This window comes from Ambystoma mexicanum, chromosome 11 (genome assembly GCF_040938575.1).
Source record: "Ambystoma mexicanum isolate Mex_15411 chromosome 11, UKY_AmexF1_1, whole genome shotgun sequence".
NCBI lineage: Eukaryota > Metazoa > Chordata > Amphibia > Caudata > Ambystomatidae > Ambystoma > Ambystoma mexicanum.
In genome coordinates this window covers 1,166,112,046-1,166,139,391 of record NC_090934.1, presented here as the reverse complement: position 1 = coordinate 1,166,139,391, position 27,346 = coordinate 1,166,112,046, and the positions used below count along the sequence as shown (strand labels likewise).

The 27,346-nt window shown below is 46.4% G+C and overlaps 1 protein-coding gene across 11 annotated transcripts in view; it reads left to right on the top strand.

Moving 5' to 3' along the window:
- The window catches only part of TLN2 (talin 2), a 7,472,684-nt gene that overhangs the window by 4,901,519 nt on the left and 2,543,819 nt on the right, over positions 1-27,346 (top strand). For all 11 annotated transcript variants that reach the window (XM_069624483.1, XM_069624482.1, XM_069624486.1 and 8 more), the window contains one exon: positions 4,961-5,077. In XM_069624483.1, coding sequence (XP_069480584.1) covers positions 4,961-5,077 — 117 coding nt within the window. The remainder of the gene's footprint in view (positions 1-4,960; positions 5,078-27,346) is intronic.

Below are 27,346 nucleotides of genomic sequence, written 5' to 3'. Positions count from 1 at the left end.
ACTGACAAGGGCAAGCCACGGGAAAGTTAGCATGGTCCTCTTGGAACACAAGAGGACATAAATCCTTCCTACTACATCCAAAGGGTCAGTTAATGATGAAGGAGGTTGACATCTTTATTCTCCAAGAAATGCGGTGCACTAAAAGCTTCTACATCAATGGGTTCCAAATGTTATTTAAGAAGGCCATAAAATCCAATAAAGGCAGTGCTAGTGAGGGCCTCGTCATTGGCACTAGGTCACACTTGAAATTGGCCCCTTGGTCAAGTACACACGTTTCCCCAAATGTGTTAATAGGCTTACTGCAACCCAGCAAGTCGTTGGAGGACAACATATTAGTTATAAATAAATATGATCCTCCTGGTGGTCAGCAGACCAAACTGATCCAAGGTGTTATTACAGAGGCCATAACCAGTTGGATGGAAAACACCCCCACGGGGGTATTATACTAGCTGGTGATTTCAACAGACGACTGTTACATGAGTCAAATACCTCAAAAGTGGGGTGCAATCAGAATTGGCAACTACTATTTGGCTTTTTTGATTTGGAACATATGGAAATGCTAACTAGTATGGGGACGGCACCTACATGTACTTGGACAAACGCTATATCATCATCTACAATGGACTACGTAGTGATGAACAGGGCTATGTGGGAAATATGTAGCGAGATAAAGGTTATTCATAGTGGAGCCAGTGAACATGGAATGCTACGTTGGACGTCAAAGCAAAACAGAGGCCAGAAAGATCAGTTAAAATGTGCACACGTCATCACAAATAATCCTGGAAATAGTTTGAGATGGTCACACAGTGACATTGAACGGCTAAATGAATTAATAAGAGACAACGAAGGAAGAATGCACTCCCAGTATAACAATGGGGAATGGAAATTGGAAGAGATAACAAAACAGATTATTCCACCCTATTCAAAAAACAATAAAGGGAGGTCTCATAACAGCCAGGAGAAAGAGCATAAATTATTTGATCCAATAGTACACGAAAGAAAGAGAATATACCAAAATATAAAAGGCAGCGGTGAAACGTAATCCGGACTTAACACCCGAGGCAAAAAGATCTTGTATACAAATATAGAAAATTGGCAAAATATAGAAATTGGCAAAGAACACACAGATTCTCCATCAAGACAGCGAACTGAACAAACCTGTTTACTTGGTTAAGACAAGACAATAAGGCAAAATTCTGGCGAAATTACAACAGCTTCAAAAACCTTACATCAAAGATTGACTTAAATCCAATATCTGAGGAAGGATGGACAAAAAACATCCAAAACCTTTACTCACCAAAGGCTCCGTTACACATAACGTCAGGAGGAGAAGTAAAAATAGATTGGCAAACGCTGGATGTACCTGCAAAAGTCAAATTACAAGAAGAGTTTTCTGAAACTACGCTAGAAAGATTAATAATAAAATCAAAAGCCTCCCGTGCACCGGGTATATAAAGCAGATGCAAATTTATGGGCGAGACTATTGGCACGGCAATTTGAGGACATTTCAAGGTCTGGTCAAATACCTGAGAGCAGGAGAAAAGCTATATTGGTCCCAATATTAAAAATAGGGGACAGATTAATTACAACTAATTACAGATTGTTGGCGATGATGGATGCCAGTCAGAAACTATTTGCGGGAGTCCTATTGGAAATATTGAATATATGGGCAGAAAAAAAGAATATACTGAGCCAATTTCAAACGGGTTTCAGAAAGAGTTACGGAACAACAAATATCGCAACTGTGCAATTTCTGAGAGCAATACGCCCCAAAGGTGATAACATACTATATTGCTGTTACATAGGGCCTCATTACACGGAAGGCGGTGAGCCAAGGCGCTATTAGCGCCATGGCTCATGCCGGTAAAATACCAGCACCGCCTTGGCGGAAAGGGGATTTACCGCCCCATTACAAGGTTGGTGGGGCGGTAAATCCCCCTTCCGCCATTGCCCTTCCCCATTCCCATTTCTGCCCCATAGGGCTCTATGGGAATGGGGAAGGCGCTAATTACGGCACCGCAATTTTGCAGTGCCGTATTTAGCTCCGAGGCTAAATAGCAGGCGTTAAAGCACCAACCCGCTAAGGGACCTCATAGTAAGGCGGTAATGGTTAACGGTCACCGTTACCATTAACGGTGGCCGTTAACCATTACCGCCTTCTGTGTAATGAGGCCCATAGACTTTTCTAACGCTTTCGACCTGGTGTCCAGAAATAGACTATGGCTCCAATTGAAGGTATGGGGTATTGATCCAGTGCTACTATATTTTATACAGGAGCTATATAAAAATACTACAGTGGCGGTCCGACTAAATCAAGAGGGAGTAACGACAAAATTCTTCGCAACTATGGAGGGACTGAAACAGGGATGTGCCCTGGGTCCTATCATGTATAACCTCTACACTGCAGACATGGATCGAGCCCTAACTGATATAAGAAACTTTCCACCTACTATAAATGGCGTAAAAGTGGTTATAATGGCCTATGCTGATGATATAATCATCTTAGATCAGATCCAAATAGGCTTGCAGCGCTCCTTGAATGCCTTGGAAAAATATGCTGAAGAGAACTCCATGACCATAAATAAGAATAAAACAAGAGTAATGTGTCTTAAAGACTGCAACAGAAAGCTAAAAACACTATCATGGTATTTGGAAGCTACGAAATTGGAAAGGGCAACGGACGTGCTATATCTGGGCTTTCCCATATGGGCAACACCATCAGTATCACAATACAAATAATACATCGTAACAAAGATATGGAGAAGATGGTTAGCTATAAAAACCTATGTGGAGAAAAAAGGTGGAGGAAACATAGAAGGCTTCCTACAAATGTACAAATATAGTGTGAGCCCGGTGATACTGTATGCACTTGAGACACTGCCAGAAAAGGAAATCAGGTAGTTATCCAAACTGGAAGGTAAAATTCTCCGGTCCATAATTAACATGCCAAAGGGAGTGCCAGTGGAGGCCCTGAGATTAGAGTATGGATTAGAGTCCTTATATTTAAGCTGGGCTATTAGAAAATCACTCTTATATCTAAAAATTAGTAAAGGGGTAGCTGGCACAAATCCCTTGCTTCAGTTAATGGGAAAAATAACAAAAGGCGCCTGTCCCAACTATTTCAACAATAATATGAGTACTTTTACGGAAGCCTATTTACTGTCACTGGGTCTAAATATAGAAACAATATGTGAACGACCGGATTACGAGTCAGTAATCAAAAATAAATCCAGGGAAATGGATAAGATAAAAGACATTGACAACTTGTGTAAATTGAGTAGATACAGAGAGTACTCTCATCAAGGATTTGAAGGGAGAAAACCTAGAACCTACTTAACAAAATGGTCTAATCCATCTCTTAGGCGTTTTACATTGCAATTAAGACTGAATATATTGGGCACTAAAGAATATATGAACAAGTGGATCAGAACGGAACACCAAGCTGACGATATAATGTGTAGACATTGTGATATTGAGGTGGAAACCACACCACATCTACTGACTGCCCGTACAGCTTTGAAGCCCCTCTATACCAAAGGCTATGGCAGGCATATTAGGAATATGGAGAACATAAGTAGTGACCAATTTTGGTCAGACCTGATAAGGGCAGAATCTATAGTATATAATGCTGCTGCCCATCATATATGGCAAAAGGCGATGGAGTAGACATGTACTGCAATTTTTTTTATCAACTAAAGGAGATACCATATGGAAAACACAGAGGTTATAAGTAGAAATGCGCCATTTTTCCAGCATATATAAATGGTGGTATCATGCATCTGTATGTAACTTTTTATATTGATGAACTTTTCCTTTATTAAAATATACTGGGGAAAGAGACTTTTAATTTGTAATTGTTGGTTTTAGGAAATGTTATTTTAATCTTGTGTTTTTTCTATATGCAAAAGTTTATTCTTGATTGAATATAAACTAAAAACATTAATAAAAAAATAAAAATGCAGGGGACGTGTCTATCTCTCAACCGGAGCTGTTGCTTTGCCGATGTCTGCTCCGGCGATCAGGCCAGTGGGAAGGCTTCCTCCCACGCAGTGTTCCATGTGACTCTCCCTCTCAAGTCCGGTTTTGGGACATCATGGTGGAGAAAGAGAGTGCCCCTCCATGCATCGGGCCTCTGGGGACTGGGGAGGCTCACTCACCCTGAGCGCCAACAGACTTCTGCAGGGCGCGTGCTTCCGATGGGGTGGGGGAGTGTCTGTCCCTCACTCTCTCCTCCGATACCGCCTCCTCTCCACGGTCCGGCCGGGCGGTGGAGCGGATAGATATGCAGGGCTTGTGTCCTCGATGTCTGCACTTCCCTGCCACCCTCAGTTAGTCCAGTAGCCCGCAAGGGTTATACGGTCCCACTGGTCGTGTTGAAAATGCCACTGTGCCATTTTAGGAAGGTGATGTCTCCGCTGCTGGGCCGCAGGCCCTTCTGATCATGCCTGGCACCCTGCGATTCACAGTGCTAGGAGTCAGAGCAGCTACAGCCAGCTGGAAGCGCCTTCATTATTTCTTTATAGACGGTCTTTACCCAGAGCCCATCAGCAGACCGTCCGCATCGACGGCGCTGCTGGCCACAGCCCGTCAGCTTTACTTTTAAGTTGGCTCTCCATAGATGTAGTGTTTTGTATCTTTGAAATGATTTGGAATGCGTTTGAATGTGGTGTATGATTTATGGTTTATGATTAATTGTGGGATTGTTGTACATTCTTTCATGAGTTTTACATTAAACAAAATATTGATTAGTTGTTCAACTACTTCTGTTGGACACTGTCAGTTCTTTTCTCATTTGGACAGACAGCGTGGCCGTGTCAAAGCCGCTCAGCTCTCTCCCATTACAATTCTGTAAAAAGAATGCCACTTTGAGAGATGACAGTCATAACTCTCCATTGTGCAGATCTTGTTGTTCATTAAATATTTAGTTCACATTCCCAACTGAGTTTTTTTTTGCTTTCAGATCATGGTTACCAATGTCACATCCCTGCTGAAGACTGTGAAGGCTGTTGAGGATGAAGCCACTCGAGGTACGAGAGCTCTTGAAGCCACAATTGAGCACATCAAGCAGGAGCTCACGGTAAGAAGATAAATGCACTGAAGCTTTAAAAGCTGGAAAGTCAGTGGAAAGTCAGTGGAAAGTCAGTGGGGGTCATTCCGAGGTTGGAGGTAAGGTAAAAACCATGCCGGTAATGATTTACCGGCATCTTTACCGCTACAGGCTATTCTGACCCCTCAGACTGCTAATTACGGCACCGTGCGCCCCACCATTCCGAAATTAGCGGCATGGTGTAAACCGGAGCTGATCACAAGTAAGGAGCACACGTAAATTACGGCCTCCTCAAACCCGTAAAGTACCTTACCGGCATGGAGTACATACAGGCATCTCAGAGAAGGAGTAAATAACCCTGAGCAGTGGTTCCCAGAGCCACAGTTGCACACAATCAGCACAGGTGGAGGCAATGGAGTCTGCCATAGCAGAAAAGGAACACACCCACACACCACACCCCCTCCCACACCAAGATGAGACCAATAGTGCCAACAAGGGCACAACCACAATAACTACACCAACAACCTCAGCCCCCCCCATTGAGGAGACACAGGGGAAGAAGGAGGGGGAGACAGGCCCAGCATGCAGCACCAGTGCAGCTTCCGTCACCACCCCAGCAGCCCCCATTCCCACGCAGCAGGTCCGGTCCCCCAGGAAACCCCTGAGCAGATACACACCCCCTACCAGCTTGACTGTGACACCATCACCACCATATTTGGCCTGAAAAATAACGAGATAAGCGAGCAATTTACAAATACACACTGCTATCCTGGCACAACTGAAGGTGTTGCCTGTGCCCCACACCCATGCCACATGCACCTACCAGCACACAGTGGGGCCCATGCATGGCATGTCACAACCGTCCTTTACACGGACACATAAACAAGTGCTGGTTCACCACCCCAAGCACACAAGGGCCTACAAATCCCAAACATGGACTACCCAGGAGATATACAACACTAAAGTCAGCCCCCATGCATTGGCAGGCATGCCAAATGACATGGGTGCCCCTGACAGCACTCACGTGTCCTAGGTGGACCAGCATGGCATGCAGGTGGCAGATAGCAACTGCAAGCAATGCCACTCCCCCTACGTGCAGATGGAATGCAACGCAACCAAGAACATCACACATGGGTGGGCCCGACATCAAGGAACAACTCATGACTCAATGGGCCAGCTGATCACCACGCTACCGTGCTGCATGGGGCGACATGCAGGATGACGTGCCTGGCTGCCTGGTGAGTCGTCTGACTGTGTCATGCCAGTGCATTGATGCCATGAGGTGAGTGCCTGCATGAACAAACTGGGTTGAAATGACGAAGCCGGTGCACGATGTGCACCCCACCAACCACCCTGCCACAGAACCAGTGCAACGGCACATGAGTACAGATTTCCACATCGATGGAGTAAGGCACACACAAAACACAACATTTCAGACATCTGACAAGGCCAAATACCACAACACATGCACCACTCATTGGTGGCCACCACAATCGTAAGGGCATATAGGAAGACACTCTGCATATGCACAATGTGGCTGGCCCCAGCATGGCACCACAATGGAGACTCATCCATGGGAGTGGATTGAACTGAGGGCAGCAGGGATACAACACCACGTCACCGTTTTGGCACACCCATAGGAGTGTTGGAATTCACCATAGTATGGATCAGAGCAGTATGAAGATTACGAGCCACTCACTACATCCAACACACCCAACTACGTATTCACACAGTACACAGCACTACATGGACATAACATCAGGACTGCTGCATGCATCAACGAAGCATGTACCACGAGATGTCCGTGCCATTGTACATGGACCATCTTGTAGACGCACCCCCCTACAGCATTACATTGAACTGGACACATAATGTGGCCATGAATGGGCGAAAGGCATCCATGGACATGTGCGTATGGCCATCAGTTACACGCTGCCATGTCAGCCAAGTTCAGTTCTCTACCATGACAGTTCAAACACTTACCTTAATTGGCTAGACATGCAGGTGTTGGTGGCTGTCCCTTGACACCATGGTACATGACCCCTGTCAGTAACCCACAGAACAGGCCCAGGGAGCACTAAAACACTGGCCATACCTGTGCATGCGTGTAGATGAAGCAGTCACCTGGCTTGCGTAAGGCACAAATGAGTTAGCGCAGCTGGACTGGTGGGGGACCCATCTACTGATATGTGGTGTCCAAGATCCCCATGTCATGTGTAAAGCTGAACAATATGTGCATCCCTTGGATTGTGTCTCTGTCCCCTGACATGGGACTGCTAGCAGCACATGAAGATGGAGTGAAGGAGGAGGAGGAAGTGGCAAGAAAGCATCATGGAGGCGGTGCACTTGAGGGACATGTCGTGTGCCAAACAATGATTTGACATAATAACCAGAACACAAGTCAGCAGAGGGTGGCATTACATGGGCACACAGGGCACTGGGTTTGTGTATACTTGTAGACCATGCACTGTCAGACGTGATGAATGTCCACAATGGTTAAACTTTGCAACACCAATAGTGTATTGAAAAGAATGGATGATTGTGAACATTCCCTCCAGCCACCCCCTCGCCCCCAACTCCACAACAAACCCTCACCCCCCCACCCAACTCCCCGCACTCCACAACAAACCCTCCCCCCCACCTCCCTCCCCCCCAACTCCACAACAAACCCTCACCCCCCACCCCCCTCCCCCCAGCTCCACAACATTAGTCCCATGTAGCACGTTCAGGCCACATGTGGCAGCATTGACCATTAATTCATACTCCCAGGGCCCGGGGGAGGCATGTCCCTGCGCCGCATGGAACGCAGAGTGCGTCTTGGTGAGCTTGCTGGTGTGGCCCCACTGGCCGAGGGTGTTTGCTCCTGCTGATACTGCGGATTTGATTGGGCAGCCTCAAGGGCATTGGCTATGTGACACAAACGGTTTGTGCTGTCAGTGACTGTCTCACACAGCCTGTTGGTGCTGTCAGTGAGTGTCTGGCGCATGTCCCTGAGTTCATTTTTCCATTCTACCCTGGCCTGGCGGTTGTCCTCCATGAACTCATTGATTAGATCAGCGAGATTATTTGCACGGCGTGTGCCAAATGATGGGAATCCATCGCTCAATCGACGTGGCCCTGCGTGCTCTGGCGAGGACTGTACTGGTGGACTTGGCCCACGATCTTCGTACCCCTGCGTGCCGGTAGGAGGACTACGGGCAGGTGTTTGTGGATCTCCAGAGTCACTGCATGAGGCCCGCGGGACATTGCAGAGCTCCGGGTGTGGACTGTCAGATAGTACTCATCCTCGGACACCCCACAGATGGATGGAGGGCTGTCCACATTCTCCATGGGGCCTGTAGCTGCAACCTCTCCAGAAATGCTGGACTGTGCCGAGGTTGGGGTGGGCATTGTGGCAGGCACCGATGCTGGGAGGGATTGGGGTGGTGCGACCTCCACTGGCCTTTCCAGAGCCAGGGTAGGTGTTCTCTTCGGTGCAGGAATGCGCCGGACCCTGCCACTGCCCATGGAGGTGGTTGGGTGGCTTGACTGTGGCTCACCACTGTCATGATCAGTGCCTGTGGGGGTAGAAGAGAGGGCCAACATGAGTGATTGTATGATGTCCTAATTGCATACATGGCTGCATTCACATTTCTGTCAATTGGGCTTTGTGGCCTTTTGGGTGTAGCAACAGCAGTGGTACATGTGCATGAGTATGACATGTACGCAGGTTTCGGAGTGACTCGTAATGGCCTGGTAATGTGCAGTCTGGCTGGCACACTGCCAAACCAGCTGCACAGTGTGCATGATGGGATGTGCAAGTTAATGCACTATGGTTGATGTGCGTTATGTACTTGCACTTGGCTCTTGATTGCGTGGCAGTTGGCTCTGCATTAGTTGGATGGGGGAAGTGTTGGATGGGGGAAGGCAACATGAGAAGGTGCCTTTGATGGCCCTTGGGGGAGTTTTAATCATGCAATGGCCATTGGCAGTGTAGACTTTGGACACTCACCTCCTTCGGCAGACGACGTTGCCCCACACTCTATCTCGCCGACGCCCTCAATTGATTCGGTACCAATCAATGCGGCACATGTCTCCTCCCAAGGCTCAAATCTGACAGGGGAACTTGGGCCCCCTCCGGTCTGCATAGCCTGAGTCCGGTTTGCGGAGAGGAGGCCCCGTACCCGCAAGTTATCCCACCGCTTGCGACAGTCCCTTGGGGTGCGGGGGGTGGTGCCTACAGCGCTCACCCTCTGGCCGATTTGAGCCCAGATGTTTTTTTTCCGGATGATGGATTCTCCCCGCATGTCAGGGCTGAACACAACGTCAGCATGCTCTGCCAGGTAGTCCACCATGGCATGCAGTTCTTCATGGCTGAATTTCTTCTTGCGGAGCCGGTCCGCAGTCTTATTTGGGGCTTTTGGCATTCTTCCTTGTAGTGTGATCCTTTTCCCCACTTCAGTTTGCTCCCAAGGGTGCTGGCTGATGAGGATTGCAATGGATTGTTGTTAGGCAGAAACCTGTGCAGTTCCCTCTGGGACCACTGCAAAAGATTTAAGACTACAGGTGTTTGGCAGTAAACCCACTTGGTAGCAGTCTGCACCACACAGATTCACTTGGTAGCTGTGGCTGAGCAGTCAGACTTCCCTCAAGAAGAGTTAGGCAGTATACAGAGTATTCACAATAGGTCAAAAAGAACACAGTAGAACAAGCAAACACTGACCAGAGCTTGGTGTAAAAGAGATATAATTATTTATTTAAAACCACATCTAGTTTTTTTTTTATTTATTTGAACTTTACTCAGTTATAACTAAGTTTTGTCAAAACCTTCTCGGTTCCGCTAGTAGCAACAAGAAAAGGAGGGTCATGCAAAAACCTCCCCAGGGGGGGCTGGCCAGGCCTCAGTCGCAGGAGAGAGACCGCTGACATGGCGGAGTTAGGTCATCTTTCCGCTGGATCAGAACCCAAGACCGGGCCACCCTCAGGCTGTAGACTGTTTATATGATCAAACACGAGTTCGATCAGTTTGGCCAGGGCTTGGCTCCATTTTGTGTTCTCACCAGAGATTAGTCTGTTCCATAGTTCATCTGTTTGAAAAATCCACAGGTTTTCAGCCAATGAGGGGAGGTATAGCTTTGTACTTTCTGTCGTGCTGGGGCACTCTATCACCAGGTGCTTCAAAGTCTCGATGACTAGATCGTCTTTACATAATCGACAGCGCTTCTCGACACCATCTCCTCTGATTGTTATAATCTCTCTCGTAGGTAGGAGATTAAGTCTGGCTCTCATAATCGAGTTTCTCAGCTTCTTGTTTGGGAACTTTGCACAGTATTGCAAGGGTTTTTTTCCCTTGTTGAAAGTCGGGGGTAGATGTTTAAAAAGTTTATTCCCCACCGCTTTCTCTGTTGTCAAAATCCAGTCCATGTTTTCAATTTTTCTTTTAATTCGGTCCGGATTTTCTTTCAGATCTTCCTCCGTACATTCGATTTTATCCAGGTCATTCTTTCTGGCATTCACCCATTTGTTCAGGGCCTCACATTTACCTAATTCAGTTTCTTCTCGAATGATGTTGTATATCGGTAACATGTCTGACATGATGATTCGTCTGTACAAGCGCATAGCGCTTTGATCGACCGTTGACACTAATGATATGAGGCCCACATCTCTCATTATCGCCGGCATAGCAGTGGATTTAGGTAGACCTAAGACCGCTTTCCACAGGTCGCCTTCCAGTTTGTTCCAAGTATTCCGCCGGAGGTATAACGCCGCCTCTGTTCCGTACGTCCACCCTGGGACCACTTTTGCGTTATAGAATGTTATGGCCGGAATCAAGGAAAATTTTCCGTATTTGCGGTCCACTGCTCTTATTTGGGTCGTTAACCTTTTCGCTTTTTCCCATAGTTGGTTTAAGAGGCTCTTTTCTACTCCGGAGCTGTCCATTTGTATCCCCAAGTATTTGAAACTCGTTACAATTTCAATTTTGGTCTTATCCATGTAGATCTTTAGATTCTTTGTATTTTTGCTGGGGACTTTCTCAAACACCATAACTTTAGTCTTCGCTTTGTTGAGTTCAAGGTTGTTTTCCACAATATAGGACTCCAGATTGGAAAGTTTTCTTTGAAGGCCCACTTTTGTCTGATCGATCACGATAATATCGTCTGCGTAAAGCAGCCGAGGGATCTCAGTTTTCCCGATTTTAGGGGGAAAAGATCTAATTTTTTCTTTGGAGAGTTGGTAATCGCCTAAGAATGCCGTAAACAGAGCCGGCGCCAGAGGGCACCCCTGCTTAACTCCTCGGTTCACATTTATCTCCTCTGAGAGCGCGCCCTGTTGGTTTAGTTTGACTCTTATTTTAGTGTTCGAATGGAGGGCTTTTATGGGGTCCAGTATACTTGCAGGACAGTTCCAACCTTGAAGCTTAGCCCAAAGAGTTTGTCTGTCAATCTTGTCAAACGCCTTGGAGAGGTCCACGAAAGCTAGGTATACCTTGGGCGCTCCCTCTTTGATTTTTGCTTTCAAGATGCTGAGTAGCATGAGATTGATGGAGGTGCAACCATTCTTTTGAAAGCCTGTTTGGAGTCGATCTGTAGCCTGACTATCTTTTTCCCATGTTCGAAAACGAACAAGGAGGCGGGTGGCGTAAAGTTTGCCTAGAATGTCCAGGAGGGCAATAGGTCTATAACTCGCCGGTTCTTGTCTCGGACCCTTTTTTATAAATCGGGACTATCACCGCTTTTTGCCATGATTCTGGCACCATGTTCGTTCTGCCACATTCTGAGAAGATTTTGCTGATCATTTCCGCCCATTTTTCTGGAAACATTTTTAAGTCCATATTCGTTAGTCCATCCGGACCCGGGGCTCTAGATGTTTTCAACTTCCGTATCGATGCATCTATGTCTTCAATATTTGACAAGTCGACCCACGATGTCTCCGAGTTCTGCTGTGTCGTTAGTGTGTCGGTGGTCGGACTTTCAAATTCCGCAGTAAAGTATTGGATCCAATTTTCTTCTGCTACTGCGTTAGACATAGAGGCGGACTGGGTGTCGTTCATCTCTTTTATCAACCTCCAGAATTCACTCGATTTTTTGGTTTGTAATTTCTGTATCATTGCTTCGGCGTCGTTTTGATATTGGATGGCTCTGTGTTGTTTACGCCAGTTATTATAGCTTTTGTTTTCCATGCGCCAGTTCTTCCAATCGCACTCAGCGTTAGATTTCTTTGCTATTCTTAGCAGTCGACGGCCGACTTTTCTTTTTTTCACTAAGGCTTTGTCATACGTATGTTTGTTGTCTAGGCGATTTTTCGATTTCTTTGAGCCTTTCACCTGGAAGGAAAGAAGTAAGGGTAAGTAGTTCGGTCTTTCTTTCCTGTCATTCCGGGCATGATCGCTGACTCTCTTCTCCCAGCTCTGATTGATTTTCCCAATGTCTTGTTCTGTTAGACGAAGGCGGGTCTGTTGCAGGTTTGTCTCGATCGGCCAGTCATACGTTTTCAATCTCATGATTGTAGTACGCCAGGTACAGCAGAGTAGATTGTGGTCACTATGGATGGTCTTTTGGACCTTGAAGCCTGTCAGCCCGTGAATGAGGCCATTGGAAATGAAGATGTAGTCCAACGTTGCTTTGGATCGGTTGCGTTCCCATGTCAGACTGTTTGTTTGATTGGGGAACAAAGAGGCAACATTTTGCACATTTCTTTGGCTGATTGCTTCATTCCAGGCTTTGCCTCTTTCAATGGTTGGATCGAGACATCCCCGCTGCGCGGCAGCGCATTGTTTGTCACCCAGAGCCTGAGCACATTTAGCATTCAGATCTCCGCATATGATGAGCTCATACGATGAGCTCTATTCTGTCGAATTCTGCGTAGAGCTGGTCTATCGTTTCAGAGATGTTATCGCAGAAAGTTTTGGTTGACATTCTCTGGGGATTCCAGTAACAGTTTATTATGGCCACTGTCTTCTGAAAGCCATTTTCCCTCTCGGCTTTTCCCTGGATTTGCGAGGTCAAGATGACTAGCATTCCAAAAAAGTTTCCACTTTTTTGGTTCGCTCAGCCCCGTACCTGTTTTTATGGCAGTTAGAAGACCCGATGACGGTCTACCTAAAAGGCCTTTGACTGCGGGGGAGATTATCACCGAGAACCCATCGAGAACTGGTTGGCAGACGAGCCAGGTTTCTTGTAGGCACAGGATGTCGTAAGAACCCAGATCGACGTCTCCGGGTGTCGTGAGATGCATATGGCCTCTTGTGTTCCATGAGCCCAAAATATAGGATTCCTTTACGGGTTGCTCGCTGCTTTTATCGTGGAAATTTTCGCTGGAGTCGCTGAGGCAAGCTAACCCTGGTCGTTGCTATTTACCGTCCTTTTTCAACCAGTTTGTCATTAGCCACTTCCATGGGCCTTTCGGATGTCTTTCGTCTGCCATTTTTTCCTGATGCGGGACCTCTCTATTTGTCGTGTCCTCTGAACGGTCACGATCTGACCTGGTGTGGGCTCTGAAGTATCTCTGTTCTTCTTTGTTGTAGCTTGTAGAATCCCCGTACAGTCGGACTGATCTTTAGTGCATTGGTAATGCCTTTGATTTGTGTGATCTCTCTCCGCCCGGTCCCTGGGCCCTTTTATGTTTCTGCCTTGATGGTATGGACGTCTATACGTCTCCTGCCTTTCCTGAGGCTTATACCCTCGGATTTGCTGGTATAGGTCCTCTGTTTTAGATCTATAGTGGTATTGGCGTTTAGGCTTTTCCGTCTTTCCCTCTTGAGGGGCTTGACTGTCCGTATTGCTTTTATGTTCCATCAGGGAATAGTCCAGTTGGTCGAATTCTTCGTAGACTGACTCGTCGATATGTTTGATGGCAACTGCTTTTAAATGTAGATATGCTTTCGCCTTCTTTTCCCTATGATAGGGTTCAACAAGCAGGAGGTCCTCTGTTCTGATCTTTTTCAAGGTTCTCATTCTCTTTCTTATTTGAAGTATTGTTGATCGATTTAGAATGCGGAAGTTTTTCTCCACTTCTTTTTGTTCCAGCTTAAAAACTCGTATCTCTTCTTTGGATTCCTTTCTACTTTCCGATTCATTTTTTTCTGGTCGGTACTTCCGCAGGCTTCTTTGAGTATCCGCTCTTTCACGGTGATCTCTCGACTGAGGAGGGCTTCTTCTTATTCTTGACGCATAGGTCTAAAGCTTCTCGTTTTCCGGAGTTGCTTGATTGCCCGCTCCTTGTGAAGCTGGCAGGCTTGGTACTCTCTTTTCCCTCTGGCTTGGTCGATCCCTGTCCCTTTTGGGCTTGGCTGTGTGACCTTCTGATCGATCTGAGGGGTTTTTCACCCCCACTACTGTTGTGGATTCCTTTTGTTCCAGTAGCTCCTTTTCTGAGTGAGTAGAGATGTTCATTAGGTCTGTACAACCTAGAAATTCCTCTATTGTTCTTGGAGATCTCGTGGGGCCGGTCTCCTCTGCGTTAGATCTCGAATCTTGTTGATTTTTGCTCGCTAGGGATTTGCCAAAACCCTGCACCCTCAGGTCTTCTTTGACCGACGTGCTGACATCCTTTTTTGGATTTACTTTCTTTACGATCAAATCACTTTTCGGTGGCTGCGTTTTTTGTGCTTTGGCCAGTGGCCTCCCTTCTGTTTTTTCTTGAGTCAATATCAGCACAGTTTTCTTTTTTTCATTTGTCTGTGTCACAGGCTCATCTCCCCCGTCTTCGGAGGCCAATAGGCTTGTTAAGGACCTTTTATTCAAGAGTTCCAAGCTCTCAATCTTTTTTTCAAGCGCTTCAATTTTGGTTTCCCACATTGTTTTCCGATTTGGCAAAATCTGTGGTCCCTCTATCGGTCTTACTGGGTTAAATCCGATCGGGTTTTCCATGTTCTCCATCTTTTTCTCCAGCGCTGCAATTTTCCTTTCCCAGTGAGGTTTCTGATTGAATGGATTTTCAGCGTTTGTTGGTAGACGGGAATCCATCTGGGCTAATTTTGCCATTATGTTGGAAAGAATTGCTGTATTGTCTTGTACATTTTCTTTAACTGTTTCATACAGCTTGCAGAAGGGAGCTAGAACAATGGTCATGGCCGACATGATGGCAATCATTTCTGGTTTCTTATTTGGCGATTCATTTTGTAGAGCCACTGCAATTTCACTAAATCGTCTCTTTTTGGGTGAGACTTGGGTGTTATCCGTTTTTTTCAGATTTACTGATGAGTTTATGTCCAGACCTTCCCCTGTGAATCTTGGATTTCTATCGGTGTTTGTGGGGTATCTTGGTGATCCAAATTTCGTCGATGACAGGGGTGATACCGAGGATAACCTCCTGGACAGATGTGGCTTTGTCCAGGCCAAACGATCCTCTCTGTCTTGTTGGGCCCGGTCCGTACGATTGAATCCCCCATCGGATTGTGCCCCCTTTGAGTCCTCTTCTTCCAGGTCATCATCCGAGACGAGGATCTCCTCTATAGTTTGAAGAACCCCATTAAGGGCATTTTGAGTTTGGGGAGTTCCGCTCCTCCCTCTCTGGTTGTCAATTGTGCTTGAGGGGACCGGTTTATGAGTCTCTGGGCACTTTGCTTTTCCACTGTCAATATGTGGATCATTTATGGGTATTGTGGCTTTTTCCTGCCGAAAACCGTTTGACCGGGCTTGTTTGTCTATCGCCACTTTGGAAGCATCAGTTTTCCTCTGTTTTTGGGCAGGCTGGGATTGCATTGTTACTTCCGTATCAATGCTTTGTTTTCTTTTATGTTGCTGTGTAAAGAAACTTTTAATGGGCGTGATAGCAGAGGATTTGGCAGTCCTTTTTTGTTAAGTTTTCTTATTTTTTGATCCCCCAGCATGGTGTTTTTTGGCAATCTTGTATTTGCTGTTTTTTTTTTCCCTGATTGCGGTCTGGTTGTTGCTGGGGTATTCGATGTACCTCTTTTTTTTCTTTTAGGACCAGGTCCGGTTTTCAGTTGTTCACTGTCCGTTTCTTTATTAGAATCTTCTGTTTCACCCTCCGTTTGTTTTTCACTGTCCGAGTCCTCTTCAACCGAATCTATGGGCCTCATTACGACCCTGGCGGTCCGGAAATAACGGTGGCGGTAAACCCGCCGCCACCGTTGTTTCCGGACTGCCTGATCCCGACCCCTGCAGGCGGGAGGTGATGTTCCCGCCAGGTCTGACCTGGCGGGTTTAACACCTCCCGCATGCAGGCGGACGAGGAAACACCAGCAGCATTACGAGATGCTGCCGGTGTTTCCATGATCCCGATTCCCATTGAGTCCCATAGGACTCAATGGGAATGGGGATTTACACCATTCCGCCTCCGTGATTCCTGGAAAACCGGGGTTGTAATGCCCCGGTAATTCCGGGAATCACGGAGGCGGAATGGTAATACGAGTCCGGCGGTAACCAGGCGGTAGATACTTTATCTGGATCAACGATTATCACAGTGTCTCTGACTTCTCTAGCAAGGTTGGGTAACCTTGCCATATTGTTACCCCGGCCTTGCATGGTTTTCTCGCTGTCACGATCCGTCTCGTGCATCATAGCTTGAATGGATATCGCATTAGGCATGGGGTCGGTTCTTACTGTTCCAGCTAGCAGATTGGCCGCCCTTTTTCCTTCCACCACGGGGGCTTTTCTCTCCCCCTCAGAAGTATTTCGCTTCGTTTGGGTTTCTTTTTTTTTGGGTTTGTCCGTTGTCATTTCTTCAAACCCTGTCACCGTTCCCCCACTTCCACTTGCATCTATGTGGCCAGCAGTGGGATTTCTGGCTTCTGTCCGCGTCTCTCTGTAACAGGGTCTCGTATGGGTGGGGAGAACTCTCCAAGGCGATCCCAATCGGGTTGTTTGGGTTCTGGTTCCATGTCGGGTTCCATGTCTTTCTCGCCGCCGCGGGCCGATCGCCTCCAAACGGGGACGGACCCAGGCGCGGGCGCCGGCTCGGGCACTTGCGCGTTCGGGAGCTGCTCCTCCGCTCTTTCTTCCCCGGTCTTCCCCGACAGCGACGCCGACTGGGCTGCCGCCGCCTCTCTGGGCTCCTCCGCTTGCCCTCGCGAGTCAGGTACGTTAGCATTTCCTGGTTTGATGTTTGTCGTAGGCTCCTCCCCCGGTGCTTGAATATTTGTCACAGCCAAGCTTGTGGCCTGTTTGGGGGATAACTGAGCCGTTTGTAACAACTCTAGGATAGAGGGTGGTCCTCAGTCTGGGAGCCGAGTCAGACTTACTCCTCCTTTTTCCCGGGCTTGGTTTCCCTCCCGAGTGTGATGTTTAAGGGAAGGTTTTAGGACTTTTCAAAGCTTTCGGGGGACGTACCTCTGGCTCCATTGGCTTTGGCTTCGCGTCTGCAGCGGACTGCTGCAGACTGGCTCACACCTCAGGCTCACAGCTCTGCGGTGTCTCACAGCAAAAATAGGCACTTCCTGGCGCTTCCACACAACGATGTGGACTGATGCTGCAGACTGGCTCACACCTCAGGCTCACCAGATATTCTTTTTCAATTTATACGGTTTAGGACAGTCTCCTCCTCCTGGCTCCCAGGGACCGCAGAAACACGGAACACACAGCAGCACAATGCAGCGCTCCACCTCTAAAACCACATCTAGTAAAACACACAGGCACTAATATTAAGCAGTTCAAAAACACGGTCACTGAAAGATATACACTCCTTTAAAAGAATATTAGACAAGTCTAAAGTAAAAGCCCCACTTATTTTCAGACAGCGGTGAGCGCTTAACGCAGATGGCACTCTAATAATTCGTTTTTAAAAGGGAGAGAAAAGCAGAATATAAATTGAAACAGATCCCAAAACTTTCACAAGAACACAGCAAGAGAGGAAGGCAGAATCAAACCGTGAAGTTAGAGTTCAGAGGCCGGATCTACTTTAAGAGGATCAGAACGAAATGTGTCCAATGTCACACGGTTGCAAAGTGCACAAAAGTCTCGAAAAGGTTCAGAAAGCGTTGGACCAAAAGAAAGGGACCAGTTAGATGGTCAAGGCGGCCAGCCCAGTCCAGAAGGTCAAGGGATTATTATTACCTTGTAGCAATCTTTAGAAAGGGAGGCCTGGCGGACATAGTACCTTAAAGTGGTGGGAATGCTCCAGCGGGGGCAGTTGTTCCTGGCAGCGGATGCAAGTCGGTGCTTCGTCCGGGGGAAGAGAGGACCTCGTCGGGGAGGAAGACAGGAGTCCGTTGCACTGCCAGGGAAGAAACCAGCTGCGGAGTTCTCAGTTAAAAGGAGCGGTCCTTTGGTTCGCGGTCCAGTGGTAAGTGGCTATCCGGTGCTGGGGTGCTTGGCACAGGCAATTCGACCACAAGACGTCCTGGGATGCGAGGAAAAGAAGGTAAACTGGTTGTGCCCACCAGTCAGGGGAAGAAGACTCTCCAGTTGGGAGATCTTCTCTGTCGTCAGGAAGTAGTGAGTTGGTTCCGCAGGGCTCCACCGGTGGTGTCGTCATAGCAGGTCGGCTCAGCTTCTCCCTCGTCAGATTCTCAGGTCCTGTGGCGACTTCTGAAGTTCCAGTCCCCAAAGCCCTGCTTTTATGCAGCACACCCCCATTCACTCAGCCTAGCTGTCACTCAAACATGCTAAGTGGTGAGCCGGCCGCCTCAGCACTTGGGCCAATCACACAAGAGTGCGACTCGATTTACCAAGGTAACTCAGTCCAGGGTGCCTAAACCCCCTCCCGCACCCCTTGTGGTACCCAGACAGAGTGGCACCACTTTTGGGGGCTTCTGTGGAGAAGCCCGCCAAAAGTGGAACAAAGGGCTCGACTTGGGTTGGAGTCACAGAAGAGAACACAAACGCCATTTTAGAATCGAGTCCTGGCAAAAAATACCAACCGGCGAATTAATATTAAATAAATAAACCGGCGGTGTGTTCGAGGCTATGAGAATTAAATAATTAAAGTTGGTAGCCTCGAACAATGGGAAAATCCCATAGGGATATATTCGCGGTCGAATATAAAAAGTAGTATCCACTGCCACCAGCCAAAACTCGATCAGGGGGAACGGAGACGTGCCGCCTCGACTAACAGACCCGGGGCAATCGAATTGCCCCGACCAGTACATCCACAATATGATGGTTTGTACTGGTTTCTGTTCATAATTTGGGACTAGTAAAGCCAATGGTGTGGTGACTTTACATGCCCTGGGAGACATGTAGTCATTCCCAGGGTATGGAGTCTATGGTGGGGTGTCACTATGACACCCCTGTGTCACTGCACGGAGGGTGCTGTGTAACACATATAGTAAAAAAAACACATGAGGAGTAAAGGACCCCATAGCCCATAAAACACATTATCAAAGGAATACCATGAATCATGTCCAAGAGTGGGAAAAAGAGTCTCACTCTTGGCAGGAGAGAAAAAAACAAACTCCAGAAATCCAGCAAAGCTGCTGGGGGACTCACTAGGTTATGAAATTCAGCCTAAACAGAGAATTCTCCCTAACAATTGTGTTTTTAAAGATGGCCGCCGCGCTCCTTTCCGTTCCTGTGCGATGACGAAATTTCCGGTTCCGTTTTTTTCCAGTGACTGTAATTTAAGGGATCCGTAAATTACGGTCACCGTTATTTACAGACACTGCTGCCTCCAAGGCGGTGTTGTTATTTATGTGTTGCGGCATGCCGGTAGGGGGTTTTGCGGGTCGTTTAGCGGCATGCCACTCGGTACTTTTCCGGCATTGCAGAAAGCGCGTGTCCGCGAGGTCGGAATGGGCCGAAAATAGCGGTCTGATGCCAGGGCGGTGTCGTACATTCCGCCATGCCGGAATTTCCCGGTACTTACCTCCTAGCTCGGAATGAGGGCCAGTAGGTTTTGTTCTATCCTATTAAGTGTTGGTGATTGAAATTTTTGTATAACACTGAAACAGCAACAAGACAGTAAACCTTGCACTATTTTTATCATCATGTGCTAGTGTAGGTGAACACAAATGTATTGTAAATGCTGCATTATTACTATTGTGCATAGAGTAGTCGATCCGCCCACTATACACTGTGCACTTTTAAGACATTGTGGCAACTTTTTAAAAACTTTTTTTGGCGCACCAAAATGTTGCGCTCTATTTTCAAAGGACATCCGAATGCGTGCATCACAGATGCTCACATTCAGATGCCCTTTCCCACCACCTACGCACAAATGGGGGGGGCATTTCTGCATGCATCCCAAATTCACAAATGGGATGCGCATTGAATTGATCATCATAAATTAGACACATTCATCCGTGTCTGTTGAGAACAGGCACGAGGGTGTGCAGAAAGCATGCTAGAGTAATTTCTGACCCTGTCATGTATTTTTGTTAGTGTGTGACAGAAGTGGATTGAACTGCTGCTTTTACACTTGCATTTCTACCCACCAACCGGGGATAGAAATGCTTTTATTTTTTGTATTGTATTGTATTTATTTGAGACTTATATAGTGCCTTAACCAAAGCGCTCTACATAACAACAATATAAAAACAGTTCAATGCTACGAAGCTATGCCATAGATTGCCTGTGATCAACCTTGCTGGATTAGGTGAGATTTCAGCTATGTATGAAACATAGAGTAGACAGTGATGGAGCGTAAAGAGGGTGGAAGAGTGTTCTATTGCAGTGGGGCAAGATGAGAGAATGTGCAGAAACGTGACTGTGTAGAGGAGGGAACTGGTGCTACACAATGAAACTGAGAGCTAGAACGGAGAGAACGGGAAGGGGTACTGTAGGAAACCTGTGGGTATTCTCCCAGTAGAACCTCGAGAATCCCTTATTCAGATGACCAGGACACGGCCACTGCTGTTGGATCCAATTCCTGGGGGTGGACCGGTGAGGGAGGATGAACTGGGTAAGGGAACCCAGAGTTGGGCTCGGGGGAATACCCCAGGTGAGACACGGGGATGAAGACGAGAATGGAGAGATCCCTGAGACCTTTGTGGGCTGTGCCACAATTAGTCCCCTTTCTCCTATAAAATCTCCCGTGTTACAATCTACCAAAGAAACCCCATCTGAAAAATCCTCTAAGAATACGAACCATACTAGATTTGAAAACCACATCTCCCAGAAACCCTGCTTTCCCGCATTCTATCAGAAAACTCTCAACCATTCTTTTTCACATCCTTCTGATTATTATTTTCCGAACACCCAGTCTACTCTAACAAAACACTATCGGTCCCAGAATCCCCTGTGTTCATTTCACGATCCCAGTTATTCCGGAATGCCTCACGTACCCCAACTATCCTGTCCCTCTGATTATCCTTTTGCAAACTCCCCGTCAAATGTAAGCAACAGCTGCCGTTCTCACAAACCCTACAAAAGCTACCCTTTTGAGATTCCCACAAACTCCAATACGAGGATTTTTCATCCATGTAACACTTCTTTCCCCTTCGACCCTGTAGGATACCCGGAAACTCATCACATTCTTTTTCCGACACAAATATGTTTTCCCCGACATAACACCAGGACCGTTTACCTGACTTGTCCCAATACAAGGGTCAGGCAAAGTCAGGCAATTAACCTAGACCACACACACACCTGATGGCCCTTCCTTTTCCCCACAGGGATAAAAGATGGAGCAAGAGAGCGCAGTATGAAAAAGGCGAGTACAGCAGACAGCACTACGAGACTGCTACCACACAGCAGTTCAAAAGAATGAGAAAGGTGGCAGAAATCGAGAGGGTGGCGAAGAGAGAAGTGACCTTGCCCTTTTCGTCCCAGGCCTGCTGAACCTTTGTGGAAGAGAGCCTAAGACCGCGAACAATAGCACAAGTGTCCTGCAGCAGATGTCAATGGTACATGGGGCAAACCTATGCTGATAAGCAGGAGCGAGTAAGCTCCTGTGCCGGTGGTACCACCCTTGACTCGAGAGAAGCCAAAAGCCAAGCGGTTCAACACAGCCGGAGAGTCGAGGGGAGAACCGATAAGAACCGGGCTGTGATGAGTGAGAATTGCAAAGTGGCAAGTTTTGAACCAAAGCTGATGAACTTTGAATGAACTGTTAAACGTGTGAAGGGGATACAAGCTGCAGAGGGAAATCGGTACCACGTGGGTGCTACCTCAAGAGGCTCTGATCGAGCCCCATATAAGCAAAACTACAAGTACCAGAAAGCCGTAGGAGGGACAGCGAAATAGGTCAAAGTGGTCATACAGAGGGTCTATCAAAATCCCTGTACAATCGAAAGATTTTGATCTACAAGCAGTGTGAGAGAAAGGGAAGTGAACATTGAAAAACCAAGGGAATTGAATCCTGTTAAAGTCAAGAGGGGTCCGAGCCTGACCGAAGGAGATCCAGGGGTGAAGCCATCACCCAAGAATATAAAGAGAAGAGGGGTCCGGCCCGACCGAGGGAGATCCAGGGGTGAAGCTATCACCCAAAGTTGATTGATAAAGGAACTAAGAGATATGTTTGAATGCGATACGTAAAGAGTCAGCACCCAAAAGAGGGGGATCCAGGGGTGAAACCATCATCCTATCTGAACTGTGGTTATAAGAAATGAGAAGGGACAGTGCCAAGAACAGGGGGAATCAGGGGTGAAGCCACCATCCTACGTGAAACTGTGATAAACAATTGAGAAGGTTCAGCGCCCATAAGAGAGGGACCCAGGGTTGATCCATCACCCAGCGAACATTGGGAACAAACTTTCATTTGCTTAAAGGAACTTTTGTTTTTGTTATTTGAACACGTCAGGCCCAAAGTCAAGAGACTTTCAAAGAAAACAAGACTTGGCACCGACAGTCCTGAGAACTGCCATTGGAACTGTCGTCTCGTACTGGAAAAGCCTGAGACTGTACTGTGCTCCAAGCTCCCATCTTACTCTGTGTCCAAAACGTGGGGAAGGGAGGCCCAGGCTACTGCATCCTGACATAATATTTTCAAACACTTCTTTCTTTTCTTAAGAACTATCCCACACCGCTTTGTGTATCAGTTGTGAGGTTTGGCAATAGGTTTCTTAGTATAGGCGCTTTTATTTTGACACAACGCCACTAGGACTGCCTTATTTTTCATTTGCTGGTTAATGCTTGCTCCCCTCTTATATATAGGTTTACATTAGGCGTTTTTCCAACGTACATACAGCATTCATTGTTCAATAAACACCCTTGAACTGTGATCACATGTGTCTGTCTTGTTGTCACTATGAGTTCCTCACAGGACAGAATGATACAAGCGAGGAGAGATGGTCAGGAGCAAGGCCATAAAGTGCTTTAAAGACAAGACATAGAAAATTCTATTTGAGGTGGTCTTAGAAGGAGAGCCAGCCAAGGATGAGAAGAGCAGAGGAAATAAAATCACATGGAGTCAAGCAGAAAAGTACACGAATAGCAGCATTAAAAAACAGATTTCAGAGGGGCGAGTCGGGAAATAGGGTGACCAAAGAGCATAGTAGAACAATAGAATAGGTGTGAGAAATTATAAGGAAGATATTAATACTTTGGTTGCATCAAACGTCAGGAAGGGACAAACTTTTCAAATGTTAAATAGATGATAGCGACAGGCACGAGAGAAGATGGAGATGTGATGTTTAAAGGATAGAGCACAATCAAAGTGAAGTCCCAGATTACGGGCGGTAGTTGAGATGGGGAGCTGCGAGGGAGGAAATTAAATAGAAGAGGGAGGTAAAGGTGGGGAAATAATAGTAGAAGGAAAAAAAGAGTACTGTGGTGTTAAGTGTAAGATAGTGAGAGGACATCCAGGATTTAATAGTCAATAGGCAAGAGGATAGTTGATTGTATAAATCAGCTGATAAAAGAGAAGAAGGAAAGGAAATGGGATAGGCCATAGGGAGAAATAACTTTAGCTAAGGGGGAAGTGTAGATCAAGAATAGAAAAGGACCAAGAACCGATCCTTGCGGGACACCACGGGCAAGGTAGAAGGAGTCTGAGGTTGTCCCTCCCCATGAGACAGAGAATGTCCACTGTTAGTGAATGGATCTAAACCAAGAAAGAACAGAGCCCGTAAAACCAAATGATAAGAGTGATGCTAGTAAGAGTGAGTATCAACAGTGTCAAATGCAGCAGAAAGATCTAGTAAAATAAGAGAAGAAGAGTTCTTAGAGTAGCATTCTGTAAGCAAGGAATTTAAGACTAACAGAAGGGTGATTTTGGTTGAGTGCATAGGTAGAAAACCAGATTGAAACTGAGGAAAAATAGAGCAATTTGACACAATGAGGAGACTTGAGAATAGACAAGGCATTCAAGTAATTTAGAAAGGTAAGGTAGTAGAGAAATAGGATGAAAGTTAGAAGAAAGGAAAGGGTCTTTCTTGACACATCGTCCCTGTTGGGTGTCGGAAGCAGCTGTAACGGCTGCCATGTCCGTTGCAGTGCGGCTTGACGCCTTCCTGCTCGCTCTGCCGGGTGCTTTCCTCGAAGCTGGCTTGCGTTGCTCTGTGCTGTGTGCTGTCCGGCCCGTGTTGCCGGCAGTCGATGAATCCCGCCGGTGCCGTCATTCGGTAAAGCTGCTGCTGCAATGTTCTGCTGCCTCTGTTGCCGAATTGGTTGTGCAGATCTCTACTCTCTGGCAGTAATCCTGTCCTGGCACGGAAAAAAACTGATTAGCAGGTACGCTTTTTTGGCACGGAATGCCATCTTTTGCTGCTTTCCTCTGTGCTTCCTGTTACAGTAGCCGGCTCGTAAATTATTAATGCTTGTACCCAGCACTTTTGTGCTACAACAGTCACCAAACATCCCAAACAGCGCCCTGAATGCAGCAATGTTGTTAAAACTGAATAACCCTTCCTCTGATTCTCAGACCTCACCCTCTCATGATGGGGACCGGCTTTCTGAAGTCCTGGCCCTAAGTTCTCGCAGCAGGCAGCGTATTTGTGCAGAGAGATCTGAGAGGCCTTGTGATCTTAGAAGCACTTATGATAAGGTGTTTGCAAACCAACCCCAATAAAATGCTCAGAGTCGTTGCAACAACCAATGAGCTCAGTAATAAAGCGTCCTAAAAAAAAGCACCTATAGCCTATGGGGCCGCCAGATCTGAAAACCATTCTGAAAGCAGTGGGGAACTGCTAACTCCTACCCCACAGACAACTTCTTTTCTGGTGGATGGGGTTCTTAAATCCAGCCATGCTCCCCCTTATACTCTCTGGTAGGCTCATTGTTTCTGAGTCCTGGAGGTGCTTGAAGTCTACTCTCACCAGAGAGTTTAGCTGTGATACACGTCAGGATTTTGATACATGGCTAGCGTCTTTAGACATATTTGTTGAGAAACATAATTCTCACATTATCGGAAAAGTCACTAAATAGTCCATGTTTTACCTGTAAAACTGCTGACCATTGATAAGGTGAGCTGTTCTTCTCAAACTGTCTTTCCTCCAAAGGAAGTCGATAACTATTCACAAACCACAGGGGGTTTTTGAGTTGGTCCAAGTAGGACCAACATCTTCTCCCTCTCTAGGAAACAAGGATCTACAGAATCATAGTCCTGCCTCGCCCGGACCCACTGATGCCCATGGTAAATTACGCTTGGATGGCTCCCATGAATCCCAGACTGGCCAACTTACGAAGTTCGCGATTAAGAAAAACCAATATGATAATGCCTAAAGATGAATCCACAAGAGCATTGGTTTTGGATCACAGAAACTTCATTATTACTAACGTTATGAAACCCTCTCAGAAAGAACTGAGAGCAGCACTTTGAAATAAAGTTCTTGTCTGGCTTCGTGCAAGATCTGGTCCTGGGGTAGTTCGATGTTCCGATTTGAAGTTCCTGCGTAGAATTGAACTTGACGATTGTTACACTCAAAGGAATAGGGACTGTATATTGGTGGGGTGTGGAGTTAGTACTCTCCCCCTTTTCCTGATATTATGTACTTGCCCATGGGCTTCTCAAATCTCAGACTTGTAGTTTGACTTCGATATGCCACCAAAAAATTGTATTATTGGACTTCTTATACTCTATGTCTTCATGTTTTGCCCTCCCTGTTTCTGTTTATTTTATGTATGTATTGTTTGTAAGTCATGTTTTCTTTGTAGCGCTCGGAGGCCTGTGGGAAAATAGCACTTTACAAGAAATCTAAATAAATAAATAAAGTATCAGCAGTTAAGTTTCTGACTGTCAGTAAATAAACCCACCTGGCCTAGATATGGCAGTGAACAAAAAAGAAGGGGCTAGACATGTGATGTCATCATTGATGTGATCTATGATATTTGTGATGTCATCTTTGATGTCCTGGGTGTTAGTCTTAGCAGTGCACGGTGGTGGTGCGAGTTATGGTTGCTTAGCTTACCATAAATGGCGAATTCAGGGGGTTTTCGATTTTACTTGTAACCATAACGTCCTTTTAACAACGTTTTTTTATTGAATTTCATAGGTTTTTATTAGTGCAACTTAACCATGACGTCCCTTTAAAAAAGTTCTTTCATTGAATTTCATAGGTTTTTATTAGTCCAACTTAACCATAACGTCCCTTTAACAAAGTTTTTTCAGTGAATTTCATAGGTTTTTATTAGTGCAACTTAACCATAATGTCCCTTTAACCACGTTTTTTCAGTGAATTTCATGGGTTTTTACCAGTGCATGCTATTTTCCTACAACTTACTAATATCATACTTACCAAATATAAAAATATTTGTGTCCAATTTACAAATGGTCACCTTAAAACTCTGCCTGCCATTTCCACTTTCTAGAATCATTTTGAACACTTCTATACACTTTTTGCAACAATTTCAACTAGTTTTGCATCCGTAGACATCTACGAATATCTGACTTCATTGCAGACCTTCCGGACAGTGCCACATGACCATACGCTGGTGCATGGCATGATGACGTGTCCGAGAACCCGTCCGCACTGCACAATAAGATCCGTCTTTCGCTGACAGTTCGGAACTGCATTTTCTATTGATCTAGGAACTTTCAACTTCAAAATTTCCCTAGCACACCCCCTACACCTTTCCGTACTCATTATCCATTACCAATCTAGTACACAGTACATAATTGGAAGAAATTTATCAAAACTGCTATTTATCTTAAAAATGACATAAGTTATTGCCATCCCTCCTCCCCAAGAGCCACCACCACCACCAGCTGTAGGACCTCCACAACAAAAAAAGCGCAGTACTTTCAAAGACAATGAAGAGGACCAAGAAGATGAGGGAGAGGAAGTGCCTACTTCTAGCACCAAGATCGAATCATGGGTGTGCCAGTTCTTTGCTACTGTTGGGAGTGTACCAAAGGTTAAAGCTTTCAAAGTGAAAGGCACTGAGTGAGTCGCAGACTACCTGGACAGTACTCCTACGGGACCACCTCCATGCGCCGCCACACCAAATCCAATTACTGCAATGCTCTCAGAAAGGTTTTTCCTTTCTCAACAAGTAGTAAGCTGTCTTCCTCCACCTCATCTTCCTCAACAAATACTGTAAC